Source organism: Rhododendron vialii, chromosome 1a (assembly GCF_030253575.1).
Source record: "Rhododendron vialii isolate Sample 1 chromosome 1a, ASM3025357v1".
Classification (NCBI taxonomy): domain Eukaryota; kingdom Viridiplantae; phylum Streptophyta; class Magnoliopsida; order Ericales; family Ericaceae; genus Rhododendron; species Rhododendron vialii.
This window is the reverse complement of record NC_080557.1, coordinates 4,304,016-4,316,815: the sequence shown is the minus strand read 5'-3', so window position 1 is coordinate 4,316,815 and position 12,800 is coordinate 4,304,016. Positions and strand designations below refer to the sequence as shown.

At 36.4% G+C, this 12,800-nt stretch overlaps 1 protein-coding gene across 2 annotated transcripts; it reads right to left on the bottom strand.

Moving 5' to 3' along the window:
* Positions 1-7,463: 7,463 nt before the first annotated feature.
* On the bottom strand, positions 7,464-11,178 carry LOC131298483 (cysteine-rich receptor-like protein kinase 19). 2 transcript variants are annotated; one of them, XM_058323973.1, is made up of 7 exons: positions 9,905-11,178; positions 9,200-9,337; positions 8,936-9,111; positions 8,653-8,863; positions 8,310-8,547; positions 8,058-8,208; positions 7,464-7,968 (listed from the first exon to the last, which is right to left on the bottom strand). In XM_058323973.1, exons 1-7 carry the CDS (start codon positions 11,007-11,009, stop codon positions 7,654-7,656), a joined length of 2,334 nt encoding a protein of 777 aa, XP_058179956.1. In that variant the 5' UTR covers positions 11,010-11,178; the 3' UTR covers positions 7,464-7,653. The 2 variants fall into 2 exon arrangements, with proteins under 2 accessions (XP_058179956.1, XP_058179948.1); XM_058323965.1 differs by having other exon boundaries at positions 8,936-9,126; positions 9,905-11,053.
* Positions 11,179-12,800: the final 1,622 nt, after the last annotated feature.

Here is a 12,800-nt window from a genome sequence, read left to right as displayed (position 1 = left end):
ATGACCTGTAACAATTATTTTGACCAGTCAAAATTGAAAACACATCTCATCCATTGATTGCATGAATGGAGTGATGAAATTGCGCACCGCCATGAATAGGTTTCTCTCATGGTAGTGTTTACATGAGAATTTATTGGCCTAATAAGCTAGTGACAAGTGGCCATTCATTTTAGACAAAACGGAACATGCATTTACTTAAATACATGGAATCACACAATTAAAAGAACGATGACGTTATAATCAAATTAGTGTCATTTTATAAATAATAACAATTGTTGCCAGATGTCATTCAAATGATAGCTTAGGAGGTAAGCAGTTCAAAGCTCAAAGGCGTGAATGGTTTAATTCAAATAAGAGGCAGTTACGGTTGATACCGTCAAAGGAGTTGAGATTCGAGCATACAACTGGCCATATCCAACACGATGCAATTGAAGGAAAGTGGGGTGATGAATTAAACTGAATTGCTACAATTAGAAGTCATGGAGGGAAAGTTTGAATTCAAACTGAGATGATTTCGAAGACAGCCAGGCGTGAAATAGAAGACGTGGAGAATACTCAAGAGTTTGCCTATAAATAAACGAAATGAAGGAAGGAATTAAAAACACCAGACAAATCATCAAACAAACAGCTATGCTATGCTTGGTTTGTCCTTTAGACAGTAATTAGAAGAACTTATACTTAAGTTCGAAGTAATTAGGAGTAGTTTGTATGTAGTAGTAGTAATCACTTTGTAACTCATTATGCTCGTTAGTGGAAGTTTGGAGAATCAATAGGAAAGCAAGTTCGTTTTTGAATTGATCAAGGTATCTTGCTTATTCTTTGGTTTATCAAGTTCCCAGTGAATCGTTGTGCCGTTCTAATACTTCTAGATAGAAAAATCCTCTTCATTGAGGTACTTGAACCGTCACCACAATCGCCTGATTAAGTTTGGCTTTTCATAAGTTGAAATTTGAAAAAGAAAATTACAAGTCTTTTCTGGCATGCTCGCACACAATCATATTTCGGAAGTAAGCCAAAAATCCTAGCCAAACAGGTAGTCCCGCATAGGGTTTGGAATAAAAAGTTAAGTGACTTATTTTTTTTGTCCTTATTCAAATTTTTTTGTTTTGCGTCAAATTTTTGTGACTTATTGATTCGTTTTGACGAGAGGAATCAGAAAAATAAAAAAATTTGATTGAAACTTATAATTTTATGAATAAAGACAAAAATAAGTCAATAAGACCAAAAAAATTACTTATTCTTCTTGTCTTTTTGGAAAAATTTATGAGTTTTGATCACAATTTTTTACTTTTTTGATTTTTCTCGACGAAACGAATCACTAAATCACAAAAGTTTGACGCAAAACTATCAAATACGAAAAAATTTTGAATAAAGACAAAAAAAAAAAGTTACTGTTTGGTCTGGAAATACCTTAGTTATTTTAAAATTTAATATATGTAATTGGGCTAATGGGCGGGTCGGATTCAATTTTAAATAAATTGGACGGGTCCGGTATGGATCATGAACCTCATAACTAATGGATTCTAAATGGTCAATGACCCATTAAAGACCCAATCCATTTACAACTTACCTAATTTGGCCCAAACCCGCCCATTTGATACCCCTAGTTGTATTCATTCAAAACAGAAAATCTGTCCACACAGATATTATATGCACAGATTGTGCACAGATTTTTTGTGGGGCCCACCACGGATCCCACACAAATGATCCAAAACGTTTATTGAATGTAAAACACTTTTTTCAAGGGTCCCCGTGCAAAATCATCTTAATACGATACTTATAGATGTTAGATCCAATTATTTAACTTTTCATTTTCTTGAAATCTTAATGAGAAGTTAGATGATTGGGTTGAGAACTTATAGGTATCGGATTGAGCTAATTTTTCATAGGAACCCTTAAAAAAATATTTTGCATTTAATGAACGGCTCAGATCATTTGTGTGGGACCCGTGGTGGGCCCCATAAAAAAATCTGTGCACAATCTGTGCACTTTTGTCTGTGTGCGTAGACCGGTTCCATTCAAAACCGCAATTAGGAATTTGAACCAAACTCATCATAATTGGGCCCCCCGCAAGTGAACGGTGGGTTTGGACACCCAAAATGAGTCGAGGTGCGTGTAAACTGACCCAGTCACCCGAGTTATAAAAAAAAATGTATATGGTAAACCATCTGATTAAGGTCCTTAATTTTAATTACAACCATATTATCAATTGAAATATTCCTTGATAACAGATGCCATACTGGGATGAGTGGATGATATCCAAAATTTACAAAAACTGACAGTATAACAAATGTACATGTATTTCAACTCGAAATAATTAACGATGAATTAAAGAAATCGTCGTCCACTCAAATCCTAGTTTTAGATGCATTATACAATCATTGTGAGACGAGCTCTTTTACCACGGCTCCGTTTTTTTCGATGTAAAATATTTTTTCAAAAAATAAACTTTAAAATTTTTATTTTTCAGTGTTTGGTTGGCATATGAATAATATTTTCTAAAAAAATAATAAATTGTTGGTTTAGAAATATTTTAATCAAGTAAGCGCTCTTTCCATTCAAATATTTTTTTATTTTTACAAAATGTAATTGTATATCAACAACATATACGTACACTCTCCCATTGTTGATAATAGTGGATTTTCCAGCTTGCGCCCATCTCGATTAATTGTGGGACAAACCTCTAATAACTCCAAAGTTTAAAATTGAGAAAAACTTAGAGAGTGTTTAGGAGCCTACTTTTTGGCTTTTCATTTTCAACTTTTTGCCTTTTTGCCTTTTGGGATTATGAACAAAATGTATTTTGTATTTTGTAGAGTGTTTGTATGATATTTGCAGAATGCATTTTGCAACAGGAGTATTGTTTGGGAGATATGGAATGAAAATGAATTATGGATTGATTTTTTACTGTGTTGCCCCAAGTTATTAATAATGGTGTATAATGTATATAAATAATATTTTAATCAATTTTTTAAAATTTTCTTTAGAAATTGCTCCTCCTACATGAACTGAAAGTGTCACACTATTTTTTTAATTATATTTTTATTATTTCAATTATTCTTTGCTCTTACTTTTCCACCAATAATGTTTTTATGTTTTAAATTAAACTAATAATTAAGTTTAAACTAAAGTAATCGAAAAACCAAACACTACAACATTACATAAATTGAAGGAAATTAGTAGAGAGGATAATGTTCAAAACGAGGGCTTTGTGGAATTATCCCAAAAAGGAGAGGGTAGGGATATCTTTTGGCATGGTAGGAGAACAAAATGAGAAATGAAAATGTGAAAAGCTCCTCCTGAGTTCTTTCTGGCTTTTGTTTTAGAAACCTAAAAATGGAAAATCCAATTTTCGGAAAACACATTTTGCCACTTTCAACCAAACAGCCAAAACACAAAAATGAAAAGTGAAAAATGGGAAAAGGGGCCATCCAAACACCCTCTTATATTCACGGAGCTCTGTGAAAAAGTTTTTACAGAGGTGAATCGCGCGCATCCGTTTCGGCTTTAATTTGAATAGTACAGATTTAAATGAAACTTTTCCGAGGAAGAGTCCGTTTCGGCTTTGGACTATGCGGATTTAAATAAAACTTTTCCGGAGAAGAGTTTCATTTAAATCCAGACCGCCCAAAACCGAAACGGACGGCCAAGATTGCGCGATTCTGTGGATAAGGAATTCACGGTCCCTCCGTGAATAAGTCAATCTCATAAATATTTTAGAGGATTTTGACTTCTTATATATAATATTGCATTGAGGAAACGCTGAAGTCGAGGAGTAGAGCCATATGATCTCCATCCATCTTTCTCGGCCCACGAAATTGAACAAGTCTAAATCTATTTAAATGAGTAATAGACTACTCTAGAGAATAGAATAGAATAGACATCGATATTGTGAAAAACTTATTCACAAAGCTCCGTGAAAAAGTTTTTACAGAGGTGAATCGCGCGCATTTGTTTCGACTTTGGATGATCCAGATTTAAATGAAACTCTTTCGAGGAAGAGTCAGTTTTGGCTTTGGACGGTCCAGATTCAGATAAAACTTTTCCGGAGAAGAGTTTCATTTAAGTCCGGACCTTCCAAAACGGAAACAGAAGGCCAAGATCACGCAACTCTATGAATAAAGGAATCACGGTCCCTTCGTGAATAAGTCAATCTCATACATATTTTAGAGGACTTTGACTTCTATAACGTGAAGGCTTTTTTGTTTTTTTTGGTGAAACGAAGTCGCATGTAAAAGAAAATATCTTTTTTTAAGTCCTCAGGATGGCAGCTACGTATAGTTCAAAGGTTCATGAACGGGAACTCCAGGCTCCAGCCATCGAAGGAACTTCGATTGGGTACACAGCGTGTCGTACTACTATCACTTAAAAACTGCACAGGCGCTCATTCTGCTTTGTATGACCCATCAAGCAATATAAGTACTGATTATGGAATTAAGGAATGGATAAGTAGAGGATTACCTGCTGACAAGATGGTTTTGGGGTTAGCATACCATGGGTGCGCGTGGACGCTGGTGAACCGGATGGCCAATGAGATCGGATCGCCTGGACGAGGTCCCGCCGTTACGCTTGATGGTTCGATGTTGTACAAGTTCATCAAGTCATATATGCGATGGCCGATGTGATGGAGAATGAGTAGTGTATAACTCCACTTATGCCACAAACTATTGCATTAATGGATAAAAGGTTTCCATGTAAGTTAACAAAATCATAGTTAACTTTTTTAGAGGTCTAAAATGATGACACTGTCATTCGGCATGGGACGGGGAGGTGACATTTAATTAGGTTCTTGGGGACAATTTATGAAAAATTCAGGGGTCAAATGAGTAAAAGACTAACAAAAATTATTGGTATTCTACCTAAATTTTCCAAATCAAACCTACCCCGACTAGTGCATGTATGCGAGAAATTATTTTGCAGATTTTGAGATTTTAAATTGTTATTATCAACTTTGAGCGTTTATGAAAAATTCTAGATAATAGATTTTTAGATTTTACAAATTCTGAAAAGCTAAAAAAAATGAAATTCTGAAAATCTCAAATATGAATTTGGGTAGTTTTTAGAGAACTTTGACTTCAAATGAAAGCAAATGGAAGTTTTGAAGGAGTCGTTATTGACTACGAAGACCGGAAGTTGTCAACACGGGCATGTAGTGAGACTTAGGGGGTGTGTCCCAAGAATCAAAACCAAACACACACAAACACAAAGTTTTGCGTGGTTTTCCAAAATCGGATACATCCATAGAGAAATCGAAGAAATCTCACTAGAAACAGACCAAAAATTAACAAGTGGAGTTCTCTCCTAACTCACTACCCTCAGGCAGGCCAATATTTTAGTTATTCTAGAAATATATGAATTTCTTATTTTGTATTTTTGTAATTTTCTCAGAATTCGTTCCGTTTAGTGTAAATTGCCTTGAATATTAGGTTTTCTCATCTCAATTGCCTAGAATATTAGGTTTCTCATCTCGGTTGATTCTATTTTCTTTTATTATTCTCCAAGACGTAGATTTTTAGCTTTCTTTTATTTTATTTCCTTTTTAGTATTTTTAGATTATCATTACAAAGAAGAATGTAAGCCTTAGGGCTAAAAAGTTGTTTATTATTTAATTAATGAAAATTTGAGAAGTTATCGTTTGTCAGTAGAGAAAGTATCTCTCGTTCAAACTTATTTTATGATTATCCTTATTGCGCATTTTTCTTTTTTTAACACGCCTCCCAACATCACTCTCCCTGTTTACATTGCTTAACCCTACAGCTAGATTCTAAAATACACCGCTCATAGATGTTAAGGAAATGAATTTCACATTGCTTGGAAGTGGAATGGGTGATCATTTAATAATATCTGAGACTTCTTCACTCATTGCCTATTGGTTTTGAGATGGACATAAAATTTTCACATGGTATCCGAGTGGGGCTCGTTCCACCCCACATTTTATAAAATTCACAATTCACACCCCGCAATAACACACCAGCAAAAAGGCTGCACGGTGATAGGACCCAAAAAGTTGTCACACGTAACTGACCTCAAACGCGGCTGCACGTGAGGGGGAATGTTAAGAAAATGAATCCCACATTGCTTGAGAGTGAAATGGAAAATTACTTAATAACATCTAGAACCTCTCCAATCATTGCCAATTGGTTTTGAAATTGATATAAAGTTTTCACATGGTATCAAAGCAAGACCCATTTTACCCCACATTTTATAAAATCACAATCCACACCCTGCGATGACAGACCAGCAAAAAGGCTACACGATGATAGAACCTAAAAAGTGGGGGAATGTTAAGGAAATGAATCTCACGTTGCTTGAGAGTGAAATGTGTGATCACTTAATAACATCTGAGACCTCTTTACTCATTGTCAATTGGTTTTGACATGGACAAAGTTTCCACAATAGAGGCTAAAACAGAACTCTTGTTCACGTTCCATGCTAGCCCAAGCCTTTACAAACATGCTACTCACACAACAATCTAAACACAACCTCTTACATACATGTGGGCTCCACACACAATATTATGTGTAGGCCCCACATGTATTTGAGAGGTTATATATGGTGTTGTGTTTGAATGGTTATGCGAGTAGAATGTTGAAGCCTTTATTACTCCTGCATGGTAGTTGAAACACAATTGCTAGTAGAAGAAATATCCGCACAAGTAGGTGGGAGAGGAAACGCTGAAGTCAAGAGGAGTGGAGCCATATGATCTCCATCCATCTTTCTCGGCCCACGAAATTATGAACCAGTCTAAATCTGTTTAAATGAGTAATAGACTACTCTAGAGAATTGAATAGACATCAATATTGAGAAAAGGCAAATGCTAATGGTTGCCCCTGGGGCACTTTTAAGTTGCATTAAATGAGTTAAAAAGTTGTTGTAAAACCATTGGAATAGTCATATAATTAATTGAGTTATTAATGCCTTGTTCTCTTGGCTTTTCAAAAAGCATATGATTATGTCACACACATTAAAGTGAATCTCAACCACTAGTTGATCTTTTCGGGATACTTTCGGGATAAATTTTCTTTGTCTCTAGCATTTCTGTTAGTTTATTCAATCTGTCTACTCTTAATTTTTTTTTTTACCAATTGGCCAATAAAAAGGAAAATGATGTCTTAACTCTTAAAATGCTGATGGAATACAATCTTTGTAATGAACCACAAGCCCCAGAGTGTAAAAGTAGGTTTGAGAAAGCAACAAAAGGGGCTTGCCCCAAGATTTCGCTAGTTCAAAATTCACGAAGGCTAAATATTTCAAACTTTGGGGTTATTAAAAGTTTGTCCAAATCCCAAAATTAATTGAGATACGCTCAAGCTGCCCCAAAAAAAAACAGCCGGTTATTCACATATGACCTAATCGGTAATTGTAACGAAATGCGAGGATTGTAGATATTTGAGTGAGTATCTATGGGGCTAGCTCATGTCTTCTAGAAACTTTGATGAACTAAAAGGAGCAATGGTCGTTCCAGAGCCGATTCACCTACTAGGAAATTGAAGCAAGACAAGTTGTATTATTTCTAGCAATATACACAGAGGGATGGGAATAATCATATTTGCCCAAACTTAAGAAAGATGTGACAGCAAAAGCAAAATCCTGACAAAAAAATGAATTGTTATGGGGCTAAACTCTAGTCATGAAAAAATTGAGAATTAACCTTCATCGGGCTACCATTTGGGTAATGGATACATCACCAACAGACCAAATTTCTTGTTGAGATGTAGACTCTTGAATTTGAACTTCATCTTCATCTCTTCTTGTAGAAAAAGCAGGTCTTTTGGGGATGTTCATGGCGGCAGTTTCATTTTTCAGCATCACCGAGAGTTCCAACATGGAGGGTCTATCAGCTGGATTTTCTTGGACACATAGCAAAGCTATTTGCATGCATCTCACTAATTTACAGGATGAATCTGTATCGTCGAGCGATGGATCCATGAACTCCAAGCCTTTCCCACACTTCCACAAATCATATGCCTGAGGTATTTCGATGCAGTGCATCTTTAGAGTTCACAGGAAGGAAATCAATTCACAATATTCATGTCACAATTTTCAGAATTACTTACATAGTCTAGGAGTTTCAAGTCTTCATGAAGGCCATGTAAACAATTATTCCGTTTTCCGCTAATGATTTGTAAAAGAAGAACTCCGAAGCTATAAATATCTGATTTGGTGGAGTATATGCCACGTTTTACATATTCAGGAGGTACATAACCACTGCAATGTTGCATAAGTGAACAAAAATAGATAACTAAATGGGTAATATTTGAGACTAAAACACATTAGGTAGCGTGTATTGTAAGAAACAAGGAACTTACTACGTTCCAACAATTCGGCTAGTGTTAGCTTCGAATTCATCTTTCTGGAAAATTCTAGCCATGCCAAAATCCGCAATCTTGGGTTTCATCTCGTTGTCTAACAAAATGTTGCTCGCTTTCAAATCCCGGTGAATTATTGTCAATCTTGAGTACTCTTGGAGGTACAAGAGCCCCTGAGTAACCCCTTCAATAATTTGAACTCGTTTTTCCCAATCTAAAAGTAGTCCCCTGGTTGGATCTACGTGAAAGAGATTTGGATAGTTACAACATAGGCGACACCTCATATTAAAACCACACTCAATTAATGTTCACCATTATTTTAGAAGCATTAAAGATTGCTAACCATAGAGAAAATGATCCAGGCTTTTGTTCGGCATGTATTCGTAGATCAACATCTGTTCTTCTTTTTCGGTGCAAAATCCAAGAACTCTTACAAGATTTACATGCTGCAGTTTAGCAGTAAGCATCACCTCATTCTTGAACTCTTCAAATCCTTGTGTAGAAGTCCTTGAAAGTTTCTTTATTGCTATTTCTTGTCCATTATGTAATACACCCTGCAGGCAAAATCGGTACACCGCGTATTTAGTTTTGTTTTCTCGATTTTATGCGAAGACGAATAGTTTTACCTTGTAAACAGGTCCGTATCCACCCTCTCCAAGCTTATTTTCAAACGAAAAATTATTGGTAGCTTCTACAAGGTCAATGAGTCTAAATACTAGCAAATTAGGAGCATTTGCGTTTCCAGCAGATACCATAGTAGTTTTGAATAAAGATTGCAATTCTTTTCGTTCGCCCATCCGTCCTGTAACCAATGAAACTAACATGTGGAACGTTAAAAGGGTGAAGGGAAATGATTTATGCACAAAGTTTTCTCGGCTGGAAGAACTTACCTTTGTACCATGTCAAATAAACTAGTACAAGGGTAACTGTAGCTGCGGTTGGAAGCAAGATTAACAAGAAGTGTCTCTTGTTCCCAGGATTTTTCTCATCTTCTTGTACTATGACGGGATTTTTCTCATCTTCTTGTGCTATGAAATTGTGCATTAGAGAGAAATGTGAGAAGACAATCTAGCAGTAGACAAGAGAAACAGAACACTCTTAACCGTTCCAATGGAAAAACACAATGATCATATATTGCCCAAAATTAGTTTCAACTATACTTAGAGGCTCTCGGGGATAGTCCTCTTGATGATAATTGTGTTCCCTAGTTCTTCTAGTTTTTCTTTATCATGACTCTTTTGTGAAATATCTCTAACATTTGATTCGGGATTTTCGACCCAACGACATTTTCCCTCCATGGACTGTCATCAAAAGGATCAAATGTTTTTTTTATAGCTAGCAATCCGATTTTGAACCGAAGACGTACACCAAAAAGTGAAAAAGTTCCAAAACCCTGCATTTTTTTTGGCTAAAAAATGGCTACCAGATGCATTCCACCGGGACGAAAACTCAACTTCTTAGCTCAGCTTAATGGCTACCAGATGCATTCAATCGGTTTGAGATATCTTCTCAAATTTACAGGTCACATTGAAATAATGCATTGTTTGTATATAAAAGCACAACTTATTAGATAGCATGGGATGTATAGTACTCACCTGCCTGAGTAAGCACCCAATTTTTATCATCATCTTCGACTTGCCACACAAAATAACCTAGCAAATTCCTCTCTTTCGCATAAGCTACCTTTTTTTTCACGACCTCAACATCATCATAAGCAATCCAACTCGATCCGATGACGCAGTAATTCACAAAATAGGCTGCATTATACTCCGAAACAGCTCCGGATCTCTGCATATACGCCTTAAGATCCTTGTAGCTCATCCAACCATCACGGGTAATCGCGGTCCCCTTTGCCGGTGCACCGACTGCACTGTCATTCGGGTTCACGAGCGTCCAAGCATAGCCGTAGAAAGGCAGCCCCAAAACAAGCTTGTTAGTCGATAACCCGCCGGCAATCCAAGCATTGATTCCATATTCTGTATTCCGTTCACTTCCTGGATCATGCAATGCTGCAAAGGCAGCCGTGTAATTCCACGAAGTAGGCGTGTAGTAGTCAAATGCCATCAGATGTACCCAGTTCAAGTTCTTCTTTATAGATGCAATTGGAAAACTTGCACTGTCAAGGTATGGGGAGAACGGGACACCCATTGTCAAGATGAGTTGAGAACCACTTGAGTTTCCTGACTCTGATTCGATCGCTAGTCGCCACTCATCGAATAGGATGGCCATGTTTGCCATTTCAGAGCTAGTATTGACTGAATCCCAGTGAAAGTCCAGCCCATCAAACCAATATAATCGAGCTGTTCTTATGGAGGACTCAATGAAGGACTTCCTGAACTCGGATTGGCTAACCATCGAGGAGAAAGTCGAAGACTTCGCCGATCTTACACCGATCGCTAAGAGCGTTGTGACCGTTGAATTCTTTTGCCTGACAGTGGGGGTGAAGATGGAGAAGGACTGGGCATCTGATGAAGAAATGGAAAGTTGGTACGTGGAAGGGTTTAGGCCTGCCATACCGCATATGAGGTGAGTGAAGAGGGTTGAGTTTATGTCGGTTACGGGGAATTTGCTGCCGGAGAACCAGTAACCGGATTTGATCCATGTTTGAGCAGTTGAACATGGGAATTTGGAGGAAAGAAAGAGGAGGAAAAGGGTGGGTATAGTCAGTTCCATGGCCATGGAAGAGGGGTAGCTTAACATTGTGGCTAATTAGCAAGCAATTGATGTCATGTGGGTTTAAATTCGAGAAAACCAAATACTGTAGCAGAAGCTGCAGCATGAGCATTAATGCTTCTTAGAGCAAGTTTACCGGATGATTTAAAATGGCCATTTCAGGAGAACAGAAAAAACAAGTTGCAGTAGCGGATGTAAAATAACTTTGAAGACTTGGTTAGGTATTAATACCGAATAGCTGTTCATTCGGAATCCCATTTGTTAGATTATTTAATTATGTTCCTCTTCCTCTCACTTTCCCCGGCCCCCTCTCTCATATTATAATAATAGGATAAAGAAAATGATTCAAAAATGTGTATTTTAATAGAGAGTAGATTAAATAAATAGTATTGGTGTAGTGTTTAAAAATATGTGAGCAAATAAAATAAAAATTGTGCACTGTTCACAAGTTTTTTTAACTATTTATTAGAGGTGACAATTTCAATCCATATTTTTCTAACCCGCTTAATCCGCTCATTTATAACCCAACCTAACCCACCCATATTACATAACGGGTTGATATGGGTTCAACCCATATAAATTTATATTTACATGGGTTTAGATGGATTAAAAATGGATTTAATATGGATTTGAATTAAAAACCCATTCTGCTTGTTTTACTCCTGAAATCCCGTAACTTGTTTGCGAAAATTTGTCAGCGACACTCCTCTCTCTCTCTCTCTCTCTCTCAATTAAAAAACCCATGTCAGCGACACACACATTCACTCTCTCTCTCTCTCTCTCTCAATTGATTTGAAATACCACAAACAAGTTAATTACGTGAATAATTGGATAGAGTTTTAAACACAAACTTTGACCCAAATACGCTAATAATCGGACCTGTTTAATTTGTTTAAAACATGTTTGTAAGAAATTCTTATTGAAAAATTAACTCACTCGGAGATCGATAAGGATTGATCAATTCGTTCACTTTTTTATTAATTTGACTTATCGAGAGGAATCGAAAAACTGAAAAAAAATTGATCAAAACTCATAATTTTTTTGGCCTTATTCAAAAAATAAAAATTATGAGTTTCAATCATTATTTTTTACTTTTCCGATTTCTTCTGACTAAACGAATCAATAAGTCACAACAGTTTAACGCAAAATAATCAAATTCAAAAAAAAATTAATAGAAACAAGAAAAATTGATTAGGATTCTTTGAGGTTAACCTTATCTAGCTACTACTAGACTACTAGTATGAAGGAGTATATATTTTTTACGAATTTTGACATTTTCAAGCCAACTCGGCCTTTGACTCGGCTCATTGCTTTTTTTTCTTTTTCTTTAAAAAAAAAAAACAAAAGAGAAAATGAAAACGGGCCGGGCCGGGCGGGTTTGGATTTGACTTGACCTCATATTTGACGCCCACCCATTTCAACTCATTTACTACTTGACCCGTATTCGACCCGCCCACATTCGACCCGTGACCAGTTTCAATCCGCCCATTTGCCACCTCTACTATTTACTACTCCCTCCGTCCCTTTTTTTGTGTCCAGTATTTCATTTTGGGCTGTCCCTTAATAAGTGTCCATTTTGTAAAGTTAGGGGGTAAAAGTTGGTGTATTGTCTATTTTGTCCCTAAAAGTAAATTTTATTTTGAAAAGTTAGTGAATAAAAGTGTAATGATGATGGGTAAGTAGGGAAAGTGGAGGAAAAAGTTGATGTGAAAGGTGTAATGATGATGTCTTTTTAATAAGTTGGAGTTACGAAGCAGGACATTTAAAAAGGGACGGAGGGAGTAATAAACTTGCTCTTAACGTGTTCTCTTCACTCTC

Excerpts from the sequence above, each read along its gene's own strand:
- LOC131298483 (XM_058323965.1), bottom strand. The coding sequence starts at position 11,009 with ATGTTAAGCTACCCCTCTTCCATGGCCATGGAACTGACTATACCCACC. Across the intron at positions 9,127-9,199 it reads TTATTTGACATGGTACAAAG|TTTCATTGGTTACAGGACGG; the intron begins GTAAGTTCTTCC and ends TCCACATGTTAG. Across the intron at positions 8,548-8,652 it reads CCTGGATCATTTTCTCTATG|ATCCAACCAGGGGACTACTT; the intron begins GTTAGCAATCTT and ends TCTTTCACGTAG.